The 13,041-nt window shown below is 39.2% G+C and overlaps 1 protein-coding gene across 1 annotated transcript; it reads right to left on the bottom strand.

Moving 5' to 3' along the window:
- Positions 1–1,962: 1,962 nt before the first annotated feature.
- LOC131408038 (olfactory receptor 51I2-like) lies at positions 1,963–2,901 on the bottom strand. The gene has a single exon (XM_058544607.1). It carries the CDS (start codon positions 2,899–2,901, stop codon positions 1,963–1,965), a length of 939 nt encoding a protein of 312 aa, XP_058400590.1.
- Between the last annotated feature and the right edge of the window lie 10,140 nt (positions 2,902–13,041).

Genomic DNA, 13,041 nt, shown 5'->3' with positions numbered 1-13,041 from the left:
ATTCAGCGTTCCCATGCACAAATGGTTATCAGTGGCATACATGCACTGAGCCTCCTGGCTATCGTCCCAGCCCGGCAGTTGTGTACATGCATTGTTTACCCTGGTTATCGTCCCAGCCCAGCACAGATGGCCAGTCTGCCCCAGGCTGTGGCCCACAAAGGGCCTTGAAATTTTTACACACTGCAACTATCTCCGTGGAAGAAGGGCCAGTTCCCACCTTGCAGAAAGCAGCTTTTATATTTCTTTTTGTGCTGCTGGCTGTAGGTCAATGGAGCAGCCAAACATGGCTGTACTCACGTCAAGACAAAGGCACAGAGATCAAGAATCCTATTCTATCATAACTGTTGTTCTAGTTTCTCCTCTCTCTCTCTTCGTTGACTCACACCACAGGGGCCCTGGAGAATGAGTTATGCACCCATGAAAAGGCAACACAAAAGCATGACCTTTATTACTCAGAGATTTTTTTTCCGCAAACTTCAAAATAGTTTCCTTACAACCTCAGCTGAACCATATTCAGTATTTTATTTTCTTGAGTTAGAGGCAGGCCTAAGGGGCCTAGAATAAAAGAAGTATAAGAATTTATGTTTTCTAGCCCAAAATCCAAGTATTTTACCATTTCAAAAAGAAAAAATGTTGAGTTCAAAGAAAAACTTCAGTCTCTTATTGTACTTACGAACACTTTTAGATGCGTGGCTTCCAAATGCTTACATTTTCTCCATTCAAAAATAGTTTCCTTCTCTGGCACCTGACATTTCTTGATATTTCCTCAATAGAGCTTTGTACAGAGAGAAAAACACTAGATAACTGGATGCTCTGCTGCTATGAGTTCCGGCCCAGTTTCCCTGGTGAGTAGGTTAAACTTCATAGAGCATCTTTTTTATTTTAGTCTAGAAGTAAGTTCAAAATTAGTCTGAGAGCCCTAGAATGAGGACAAGGAATTTCTTATTGTAGCCTACCTCTCTGGTATCAGAGAAAGAGTATGCAAGGTAAATCAATCTAAGAGAAGGTCTGAAAGAATTATTTTCTAGTGTCTAAATCATAAATGCTCTGTTTTGCCTATCCCAGGCCTTTTTTGGGAGCTGAAAATCCTAGAAGGACATAATTTCTGACTTCTCTTATCATGGCTTTGTGTGGAAGAAAAATAAAATCCGAAGCAGGAAAGAGAAATCGTGCTTCTAGTACAATCTCAAAAAATTTTATGGTTCAGCTATTGAAAATTGCTTTCATTGTGGGATAATTGAGTGGTGGGCAGATAAAGGAAGCAGAGAGGAATCTGGAGTTTCTTCTAGATGTCAATATCTATCGGTTTTCCTGAGTCATATTTGGTCATATATCTTATGACAGGTTCTGACAGTACATCACATTTCACTTTGTAAAGTTAAAACAACTCATGTATGTTTGGGAATGAAAATGATAGTAGAATAGGTAGCAATGGTTACGTTAATTGTGATGCCTATTACCCAGAGAGGCAGTATTTGTAGTGGTTGTGTAGAAATACTGGAGAGTGACTAGTATTGAATCTTATCTGGATTACATATTATCTGTGTTACTCAGATCAATTTACTTAATTCTCTATACCTTCTAAGATTGTTATGGAGAACAGAGCGTGGCACTTTTAAGGACTCAGCGTCTTTTTCTTCTTATTATTATTATGTTAGTAATATTTATTATTACAGAAAAGGTATCCTGGCTTAGATTAATCTTACTCTATAAAATTCTGTCTAATTACTCAATTGCCTCCATATTTATGATTCTAGTAATGTCATTCATGGTTGCTGAAAGTACTACACATTTCTTTCGTTATAAGTTTTGCAGATTAATTTCCTGATCTTTTACTTTTCCTCCAGTGCACATCTCAATCTTATTCTAGATGATGATACGATGATGATGATGACAATGACGACACCATGGATGACAGCCAATGGCTACAATAAACATTAGATTTTAAAGCCAATGTGAAAGTCACATTTTGATGCGACAAAACATACGGACAATGGCTCGATGGATCTCCTTTGTCTTGGCGCTATAAATGAGAGGGTTGAGCACAGGAGGTACGAAGAGATAAACATTGGACATGAGGACATGTGTGTAGTGTGGGACATGCTTCCCAAAGCGGTGCACTGTGGAAACCCCAATCAACGGCACATAAAATGCAAGTACAGCCAAGATATGAGACACACATGTGTTGAGAGACTTAAGGCGTTCCTGACGGGAAGTAATGGCCATGACTGAGCAGAGAATGAGCACATAGGACAGGAAGATAAAAAACAGGTCCATGCCAAAGGTGGATACAAGGACAAAGAGTCCATAGATGCTGTTGATAGTGATGTCAGCACAGGCCAGCTTCATCACGTCTGGGTGCAGGCAGTAGGAGTGGGAAAGAACATTGGATCTGCAGATAGGCAGCCTCTTGATGAGGAGGGGAAGAGGAAGGAGGGTGATGAAGCTCCTGGCAGTTACAGCTAAACCCATTCCAGCAATGACTTGATTGGTCAGCACAGTGGCATAGTGCAAGGGATCACAAATGGCCACATAGCGGTCAAAGCTCATGGCCAGCAGAATACCTGACTCTATCATGGAGAAGGAATGAATGAGAAACATCTGAATTAGGCAAGTATCAAAAGCAATATTTCGGGCATCAAGGCAGAAGATTCTGAGCACAGTGGGCAGTGTGGCCATGGATATGGCCACATCACTGAATGACAGCATGGACAGGAAGTAGTACATGGGCTCATGGAGGCGAGGCTCCACCCTCACAGCCTGCAGGATAACTGTGTTGCCCCCAAGAGCCACAGCATACATCACACAGAGGGGCCCTGCTAGCCAGGAGTGAGAGCTCTCTAGACCAGGGATACCAGTCAGGAGGAAAGAGGCAGGGTGAGTGACATTGAACAATCCCATCACAGAAGGAAGTAACGTATTTCTTACTCAATTCCTAGAGGCTAAACCACAACCATTTAGGGTCAGACTTTCTGACCTGGAGAATTCTGAGTGTTGCACTTACTGGATGATGAGAAACCAGGGAGTAAGAGACACAACAGATTGTGTCTACACAGTTGTAAACTGATATATTCATGAAATCACTGGTTTGGGGAAAATGCAGGCAAACTTCTTTTCTTCATATTTTATAATCATCAGGCCACAGGCGGAGCTAATATTTCCTTCTGTTTTATGGAAGAAGGAAAACATTGATAAATGCTTCACAAATATCACTTAGTTACAAAGAAAATGTTTAAACTATATTATTCACAATATTAATGTGTTTCAGAATCATCATTGAATGGAACCATGTTAACTAAAATTGATAGATAGTTATAAAAGGACCACGGGAATTTGAGTTATCAATAACTCTTGGAATTACTTAAATATTTCCTTGAAACTTTTGCTGAATTCAGATGTGTCATTGATTAATGAGAGCATTCCCCAGAGCTAGTTTAAATTAGGATGTGTGTTTGGTCAGGGAGGGGAAGGGGCAGAGGGATGTGGAGGAAATTGACTGTCTGTGGATATCAGCCTTTCATTGGCAGAGTTGCTGCAAATAAGCAACAAAGAAACCATATGTTTATAAAAAAGCACAAAGCTGCTCCTGTTTTTAGAAAAATTATGAATTCTCCTGTAAACATTCTATAGGTACACTAACTTTCATCCTGTGGGAAAGCATTGTTTCAAACACAGACTTTCACACACTTACACAGTCATACATACTGAGAATATCCATTATTCGCATAGACACACTCATGTACTTTCACATTAGCCTCATACTAGATCCTGCTCATACTCTTCATAACCCTCACCAACACCTCTCTCTCATACACACAATCTTACTCTTGTTGATCAAATATATTTGACACTCCCTCTTGAACTTTATTCTCTTTAGCATGCATGTACCCTGTCATGCTCATAATCTCAGTCCACATTGACATATACACAGAATTTATATATGCATAATACTCAGGTGTACATGTAGATTTGTATACACACTCAACACTCTATCTACATGTTTGTAGAGTCTTACTTTCCCACTGTTATTAACCCACTCACCCATGGTGCACTTTTTTACCCTGATGTTTTGCATTAACCTACAGTTTCTTATAGTGACACAATGTATTTCTTACTCAATTCCTAGAGCTAACCCACAACCATTGTTCTATGAAAGTAATTATATTTTTTAATTCTCCTATCACTCTGATGTTTTTGAGATCCTTTCATGTTCATTTCCCCCTAACGAATGAAGATAGAGAAGGCTAGAAGGCTTTTCACCTGGCAGACATGTTTCAGGCTTATAAGGCACCCTCCTTTGGGAGAGGAACTCCAGAAATACATGTCACTATTTTCCTTTCTTCTTCTTCTCCAACCTCTTACAAAGCAAGGCTGGAGCATAATCTCAGAGTCCCTTCTGATGGGAATGGAGGAGGAAGGGAACCTGGGAGCCCTAGGTATCTGAAGGCCACAAAGATGCTGGAATGCTATGTAATGCAGCATTATCACTCTGTCAAATTTCAGGGGCTGTATAGAAGTTAGATCTTCCTGTAGTTCCCAGAAAGGCAGTGGCCGCTTTTCTGTGTGATTGATTACGTCATTTCTGGTTTTAGAGCTCAGTCTCTGCATGCTTGCCTCCCCTCAGAAGTGTGATCCTTGGGATCCATGACTGACCAACATTGTTGGTTTCTTGTTTCTCCCACCTGACTACAATTCCCATTCTTCTTACAGAGCTTCATACAAGGTAATCAGAACAAAACAGAGGAGAGCTGAGCTAATGCAAAGGGGACGGAAAGAAGAGGGAGAAGAAAATAGGCTTCAATGCCAGCAGGATTTTGTGCAGGGTGGGCACAAGGACCTAAGATTTACTTTTTATGGAAAAAAGATGGCCTGACAGTCCCAAGACCACATTCTTTTCCATAGGCAGTGGCCACTGACCTTGTGGGTTTTCCGAATGCATGTGAATAAAAGAATACAGTGAGAAAACCAATACTTACTGAACATATGCTATGTGACAGATACTCTGTAAGGAAATTTACATCCATTATTAATTTAATCCTTGACAGATGGGGAAATTGAGGCTCACTGAAGGAGCTTGCCTCAAAAAGTACGGCAAGTAGACGATAGAACTTCAACTTAAATAAAGATCTAAGACTCTCTAATATCTTACTGAGGTCCTTGAGACATCATTACTGTTTTGGAGAGGAATTTGAAAGGAAAATAGAGGTAAACATTTCTGGACAGAGATTTCTCAGGTACCCTTGAACAAAGGCAAAGGCTAAAGGCAGATTCCTGTGGAATAAATGATGCAAAAAGTACCTGTCTCCAAAGCTGGACTCAATTTCTTCTGCCCCTGGAACCCAGAACCTTTCCTTTAACTTAAGACATAGGGATGAGGGTGGTTTAGGGGAATGGATCTGGTCTGGGTTTCAGTGGTCTTGGGATTCTAGCTGGCTGTGGGATACTCTGGCTATGTGAGCTTGGGAAACCCTATTTATCTTTCTAAACCTCAGTGTCCTCTTCTTTATAACTGCTTTTAGGGACATTTTTAAGGATCCTTTATGCTCTGATGTTTTGGAATTTTATTTTTTAATTTCTGATCAAGTAAAAAGTGCCTATGAAGATTTGCAAGAGTACTGAAAGAAGACACAAACAAGGCAGATATGCGGTGGGAGGGAAGTATAGAGAGGCCCGCCTAATGACCATAGTTTTTAATCTACATCATGAATAGCAAAAGATTAGAAATGCTTAGCTATCCACAGTTCATCTAAAGTTTACGATGAGCTAATTTCTCCTACTCTTTTAATCTCCTGGGCACTTTTACATATTTTATCTCAGAATTTATAAGAGCAAAGTTAGACCATGTGTGCTGGTTTAGGTGTTAGTCTGAGTCATGGAATAGGTTGTGACCACTTTGCTCCTGGAATTCTGAACCTTTCCTGTGCTCTGAGTCCTGCATTCCTTCCTGAACTAGCAACCGTGTTAATGAATCATGGAAACATTGATCCTAAGGAAATTACTCTGGAAAGTGAGCTATCTAGAGAAATGCAGTGAATTACCCAGAGTTACACAATCAGTTAGTTGCAGGGCCAGGACATGAACTTGGAGTCCAGGGACTTTCCCACCTGCTCTGCCCATCTACCAAGACGCTGCTGTCTGATATCCTCCACCCAGGCTCTCTCTCTTCACCTCACCCTACCCCTTTTCTCAGTCTAACTCTTTCTTTGAACAGGCTTCAGGAGCGTCAGCTAACTCACACGGGGTTTCAGAACTCACCAGATGACAGACAGATGAGAGATGCCCATACCCACAGAACAACACATCTTTCTCTCTATCTGCTAAAGTGAATTCAAGGTTGCACTTTTATATCTCACTCTAAGCCCCAGGAGGGAGAGGAGTAATGCTGCCTTTGTGTTTGAAAATGCATTGGCAAAGTTTTAGTCTCTTGAGGTCCTTAATGACTACTGAGAATAAAGAAAGTGCTCTTTTAGCTGAAAAAGAACTCATCAATCTGCCAGACTAATTCTTTACCTAATGCAAGATACCATCTGGTGATGGCAGGGAAGATGTATAAGAGAGGAGCTCATTATCTTTTAAAAAAAAAAATCTCGGGATTATGTAATATCCAGCAAATAAAGTATAATCAGACAGTGATTTTACTTTTCTTATCCCTTTAAATGTATGGAGTAAGGCTAGTTCTTTCTTCACCTGTGGATGAAAACTCAGTTCCCTACAATTTCTGTTCACATTCAGATAATAAAACACCCTCTCTTGAGTCATTAGAATGCCCAGCCTCATATAATGGTCAAACATTCCAGTGTTCAGAGTTACAGTCTTTCTTATTTTCTCATCCCTCACTTACTAACCATGGTTTCGGGCTCCTCTTCCCAAGGAAAGACAGAGAAGGGGAAGTGGAAGTTTGTAAGTCATTAGTGGTTCAGTTAGCTGCCATCATGTTTACTACCTATGTTAAATGTTTAAAGCTGACTCTTTCTTTGGGTGCTTTCATAGATTCTTCGAAGAACATTCTCCCCACCTTTTATTTCTTCTCTACTTGATTTAAACTAATGTCTCTTACTCCGTATGGTTGCTTATGACTCCATCCACAATCCAGATCCCCTTTGTAGAACCATACTTTCTTCTGGACAGGATTTAAGACAACACACGCCAGCTCTCTGTATGTAGCCCATCCAGGAAGTGATCAGTCTTCCTCTACGGTAACAAACGCCCCACCCCAAAAAGCAATAGTTTCTCATTCAATTCAGCTATCAGAACAGCAAAGTAACTTTTCTATCTCCATTTATAGTTCTAGGCATAAGTAAGGAACACATGTGCTGTGTCTCTCTTTCCCCAGATTTCAGGGGACATACCTTTTCTCTCTTTTGACTTAAGGTAAAATGGAATGTACCTCCCTATCCCATTCTCTTGGGTGTGGGGTGTGGGGTGTGGGGTGTGGGGTGTGGAGTGTGGGGTGGGAGACTTAGCTCTTTCCAATGGATTTCTTCAGAAATCTTTGATTAAATCCTCTAATTCATAACTTATACCTCTAATTAGGGCAGAATTTCTCACCTGAACACTATTAACATTTTGGTCTTGATAATTCTTTGTCGTGGTGTGATGTCCTGTGCCTTGTAGGATGTTTAGCAGCATCCCTGCTCTTTACCCAGTAGATGCTCCACCCCGGTTATGACAACCAAAAATGTTTCCAGACGTTGCCAAATGTCCCCTAGGGGACAACAGAACCACTGGTTGAGAACCACTGAATTCAGAGGAGGTTAAAAGTCAGCTAACGTGTTCTCTAAAAACTAATTCAAAATTTCCCCATGATTATCCATGAAGAATATAATACCCATTAACATCATGTATTAGCCATTTTGAGATATGAAGAATCCATTTTAAAATTCTATTCCAAGACGTTTCAAACTCCTAGCAGGTTGGATTTTCTCCTCTCAAAAGTCCATTTTCTGAGCTTCAGTATGCAATTTGGGATTTGCCTATTCTCTGTTATCAAACCGTTCCGTCTGCAAGGATTGCAGTCATAGAGTATATACAAGACCCTTCATTGCTTCTCTTTCCAATGATCTCTTCACTCTAAGCCTTACAACATTTGTTCCTATTTGACTGGACCTCTAGCGGATTCTCAAATAAATACTCTATTTCATGACTTTGTGTTTCTGTGATTGTGTCCACATCATTCCGCTGCAGGAAATTCTGCCATCTAAAACTCTTCCTGGTGAATCTCACGTCCATAAGATTCATTAGAAGCTTTACCTGCTCTGCGATTCTTTTCCTTATCTCTTGAGCTTTTTTGTGACAGCCTGGGTCCTTGACATTTCTCCATTACAGAGTTTATCAAATACTACTGAAATGTTCTACAACCTTAAATAAATTATGAACTGTATGTGTTATTCATTGTATTATCCCCAGTACCTAGTTCAGTGTCTGGGACTTAGTTGATCCTTAGAATGAATGAAAGAATAAAATTGTTGTCAGCCTCACAATCATAGAAACAATGTCTTATCCAGGGCCTGGCAGAGCTTCGCGCGAGGTAGGTATTTAGCAATTGCTTTTGCAATGGAGTGAGCCCATTCCAACTGCAAGTGTACATTTTTAGGGAAAGAGCTAAAGATGTTCCCATAAATTAGTAGTTATCACATGTAGCCTAAGACAGTGTCGTTTACATTCATTGCTATTCACTGGTTTTCAAAGTTTTTCTAAAAAGAAGTTGAGAAATATTTCCTGAGGTGAGGAAATAATATGGGATGTACTACCAACCATTTTCAGAAAATTACATGGGATTTGGGCTCTTTTAACCCAAAGAGTTTGACCCTTGCTCTGGCACCAATGGATGCCGTCCAAATACTTTCTTCTTCTCTATTTTACCTGGAATTTTACAGGTATTGTCAATGAATTCATTCACAAATTTCTCAGGCTATTGTCATAAAACTCAATACGGGGACTATGAAGAAGGAAGAGGTTCTCTTCCTCTCTCACCTCCTCATAGTATATATTAGGTGCTCACAATATTTGTGAATAATAAAACGAATAAATAAGTGAATTAGCCAAACATCATTGTTAAATATCTAGTCTATACCTAGACTTGATTAAACTTTTCAGACTGTGGAATACAAATCCTGTATCCATATTAGTTATAGACTGATGTATAACAAATTACCAAAAAACTTAGCAGCTTATAATAACAAACACTTATTATCTCATTAAATTATGAACTTTGTGACTTATTTATTAAGGACCAAGGGTGTAGAAATGGCTTAATTGGTGGTTCTGGCTAAGAGTCTCTCACAAGGTTGAAGTCAAGCTGTTGGCTAGGGCCACAGTCTAGGAAGACTTGACTGGGTCTGGAGTATCCAACCCCAAGATTGCATGGCTGTCAGCAGGAGGCTTCAGTTCCTGGCTGTGCAGCCCCTTCCACAGGACTGTTCATGACATAGCTCCTTCCAGAATGAATTATCTGAGAGAAAGATGGTGCAATGCCACACTGCATTTTTTTAAAACCTAGTCTATGCTTCACACGATCCTTATTCTATTACCTAATAATGTCACTAAGTCCACCCACCTTCAATGGGAGGGTATTGCACAGGGGAAGGAATAGCTATAGCTGGGGTTTTTGGGAGGCCGTAGAGAATTCAGTGTTAAAGCATGCATTTCTGATTATCAGAATAATTTCTAAGAGTTTAAAGAAAGTATTATCACCCCTAAAGCTGAGAAGAAAATAATAGAGGAAAGTCCCCTGTAGGAGTGGTTATAAATCACCTGTTGATCAAACTGCTATTCACCTTCCTTTTATTTTTCTCCTTCTCCTTCTCCCTCCTCTTGCTTATATTCCCTTTTCTTCCATACTTCCTCTTTTTTCTTCTTATTTTCTAATCTTTTCTTCTTCTCCCTATCTCTCTCTTCTTCCCCTCTTTCCTCCACATTCTCTTCCATGTATGAGCATTCTTTATCGTCTTCTACAGCAACATCTATGAGAGAAGTGTTTCCTTCCGCTCTACACGATCAAACCTTATGCTTTAGTTCATGCTGTCCCTTGTCTCATTCTTCACACTGCAAAGCCAAAAAAAATAAAACAAAACCCTGATTCTACATTTCTCAGGTTGCTTGAAATCTCCTCTGTTTATTTGGTCAATATATACTGAGTTTTTACTAAGTATCAAGGCACCATGTAAAGCATTATGGCAAGCCAGAGAATATAACAATATATTCCTAGTTTTAATTTTATTTTCTTCATCCCAATTTTCTCTCTCTGACATTATCTTGTTACTTGTTTGTTGTCTGTCATCCCACTAAACACCATCAGAATGTCCTTGACTATTTCATTACACTTGCGTCTACATTACTTAAAATATTGTAGGATACCTGGTAGATACTCAATAAGCACTTATTGAATTAATGAACTCAAGATCCATACTCTTTTCGATGAAAATACTGTGAACATGTTTCTTAAACATCTTTGAAATTTTAGTGACTTCTCCTTTCAAATGTTTCAGATTATTTGTACAATATAAGCTCAGGTACTCCCACAATACGCCTTACTTTCTTGATAACAGTCCGTTTACATTGATTGCAATGGATTCATTTGTTTCATTTCCAACTATACCGTGAGTTCTCCCAGACAAGGATACCACTGGTTGTGATCATCATTATGTCTACAGGTCCTGGCATAGTTCTTGGAATGTAGTATTTAGTGATTGTTTATTGAATTCATGTGTATTCGTCACAATCTAACACAGGAAACAAAAACTAGGGTCCAGTTACAGTCCAATTAGAATACAAGAATCACATTCATTCTTTTAATTGAGAAAAAATAATATAAAAAAATTTTAACCAAGTGTTAGAGAACACACAAGACAAAAAGGGGATATGAAAATGTCATTGGAGGTAGCAAATTCAGAAAGCAGCTTCTAACCCTAGGACTGGAGGAACAAAGGGAGGGGTTTGGAATTATTAAATCTTACAAGCATGGAGGAAGAGTGTTAACAGAGCTGCCACTCAGACTTTTGGAGTGTGGGCATTGTTTAGGTGGTAATGGGGTCTCAAGAGATCACACAAGACTTCCTATGAGACTGGAACCTACACCTCTAAGATGGAAGGGGTGGAGACTTCTCCGGTTTATTCTGAAGTTTTTAAGAGGTCACAGTAAGACTGGCTCTGGGAACATTGGAAAGCTGCAAAATGGAACCAACTAATGCCACTGGAGTTAACCACTGGTGCTTAGATAAAGGAGTGTTGCTGGGGTAAAACTGACATGAACAGAAAGCAATTCTTCCCTCCGTACTTTCCCAGCTTCCTAGCGCCCCCATATTTGCAGATCTTGGGAGCTGGTTGTCAAAGGAGAAATGCAGTTTGCAGAGGCCCATCCCCAGTATCACAAAGAATAATATAAAAGGTGAAACAGACTGAGAGACAATTACATAGTAACCAGTAAAATAAAACAATGATATTAATCAGAGAATTGCTTATGCAGGTTTCAAAAGAGCTGAGAAACTGACCAGCAGATGCTAATACAACCTAAATATTTACAACAGCAGGAAGCCGTTGCCTCCCCTGGGCTGGAGAGTCAAAGAGGTGTTGTTGAAGCTGGAGCCAAAGTGATCTTAACCAGCAGAAGCTAGAGCCATGGAAGAGATGAAAGACCACGCTGGAAACTTTGCTTTAGGAGGGAGAGTGGAATAACTGAAATACTCTCTGTCTGTCAATGCTTCCCAACAGCTGAATTTATCTGGAAGCCAGCTGACACTGGAGTTTGGGATAGTCTTCAAGTAATGATTGGACCCCTATGATATGGAGAAGAACTACAGAAGGAAGAGGAGTGGATGTGAGGGTAAACATGCCTATCCTTGGTAACGAATAGAAGCGTAATTCATTCATTCACCTAAGTCTTATTGTATCACTAGCATTGTTAGATACGTGATCTCCCATGAACTTTCACCTTCATCATTGGCACCATGTAAAGCATCAACTCTCTGTTGTCCGTGAAAGATGAGAGGAATTGAACTCTAATTCTGAAGAATAGAAATTCTGTTTATAAAATGATCTTCTGTCTCAAAGCCATTAGCCAGATTTCTCTGGGAACTACTTCAAGATTGGCACACAATCAAAACCTACTTATATCCTTAAAACAATACTTACTCAAGTAGAATTGATGATTCTTCATAACATTATACATTTCTGCCATGAAAGCAGTGATCACACTCTATTATAGTTGGCTCTGCATGGTTCTGTAGCCTCCAACGGAAAGAGCAGTCTGGGAGAAGAACCGTATGCCCTTAGGATGGGGCACAAATATGGCAGGGAGTGATTCTTTGTTAAATATAAACAGTTGACCGTGGGATAAAACAAGCTGCAGCTGAGAAATTTGACTCTTGTCTTTAACCATATGAAAATATATCAATTATATGAAATACATAAAATTTATTCCCTTATACATACTAATAATGAGTTTATACAAAAGATGATCAAGGTTTGTTTAAACTAGGACTTGAGATTGTTTTGCATTAGGTTGAATTTTAATTGCAGGTTTGAATGTGGTTTGTGCTTTCAGAAAAATGGTTTATGTCTTTCTTCATCTGCTTTTTTTTTCCTAATTAAAAAGGAATCTCCACATTTTATCATGAAAACTTTCAAACACAGAGAAATCTTGAAATTTGACAGTAAACATCAGTATACTCACCACATATATTATACCATTAATATTTTATTATGCTTGCTTTATCATATGTCTACCTATGTATCCATCTCTCTATCCATCCATCAATCCATTTACCTTATTGAGGCATTTCAAGGTAAGTTGCAACATCAATGCACTTCCTCCTAAATATTTCAGCATTCATATAATTAATTGAAGTTTAATATTTTGTATATTCTTTGATCTTTTTTAAACATATAGTGCACAGATCTTACATTTACAAATGCATTGATTTTGTTGTGAAAGATGTTTATGACATATTTCTAGGTGGCGTCTGCAGTCATATTTGTTTGAAGTGTTGAATGGATCAGATTTTCAATATTTAGCTTCCTTACAAGAATAGGTGTGTGTCTTTA

Source organism: Diceros bicornis, chromosome 7, assembly GCF_020826845.1.
Source record: "Diceros bicornis minor isolate mBicDic1 chromosome 7, mDicBic1.mat.cur, whole genome shotgun sequence".
In the NCBI taxonomy this organism is placed as follows: domain Eukaryota; kingdom Metazoa; phylum Chordata; class Mammalia; order Perissodactyla; family Rhinocerotidae; genus Diceros; species Diceros bicornis.
Note: the sequence above shows the minus strand (reverse complement) of the source record. Positions and strands in the feature narration are given on the sequence as shown.

Bases quoted from the DNA above. Each gene is read 5' to 3' on its own strand.
- LOC131408038 (XM_058544607.1), bottom strand. From the start codon at position 2,901: ATGGGATTGTTCAATGTCACTCACCCTGCCTCTTTCCTCCTGACTGGT.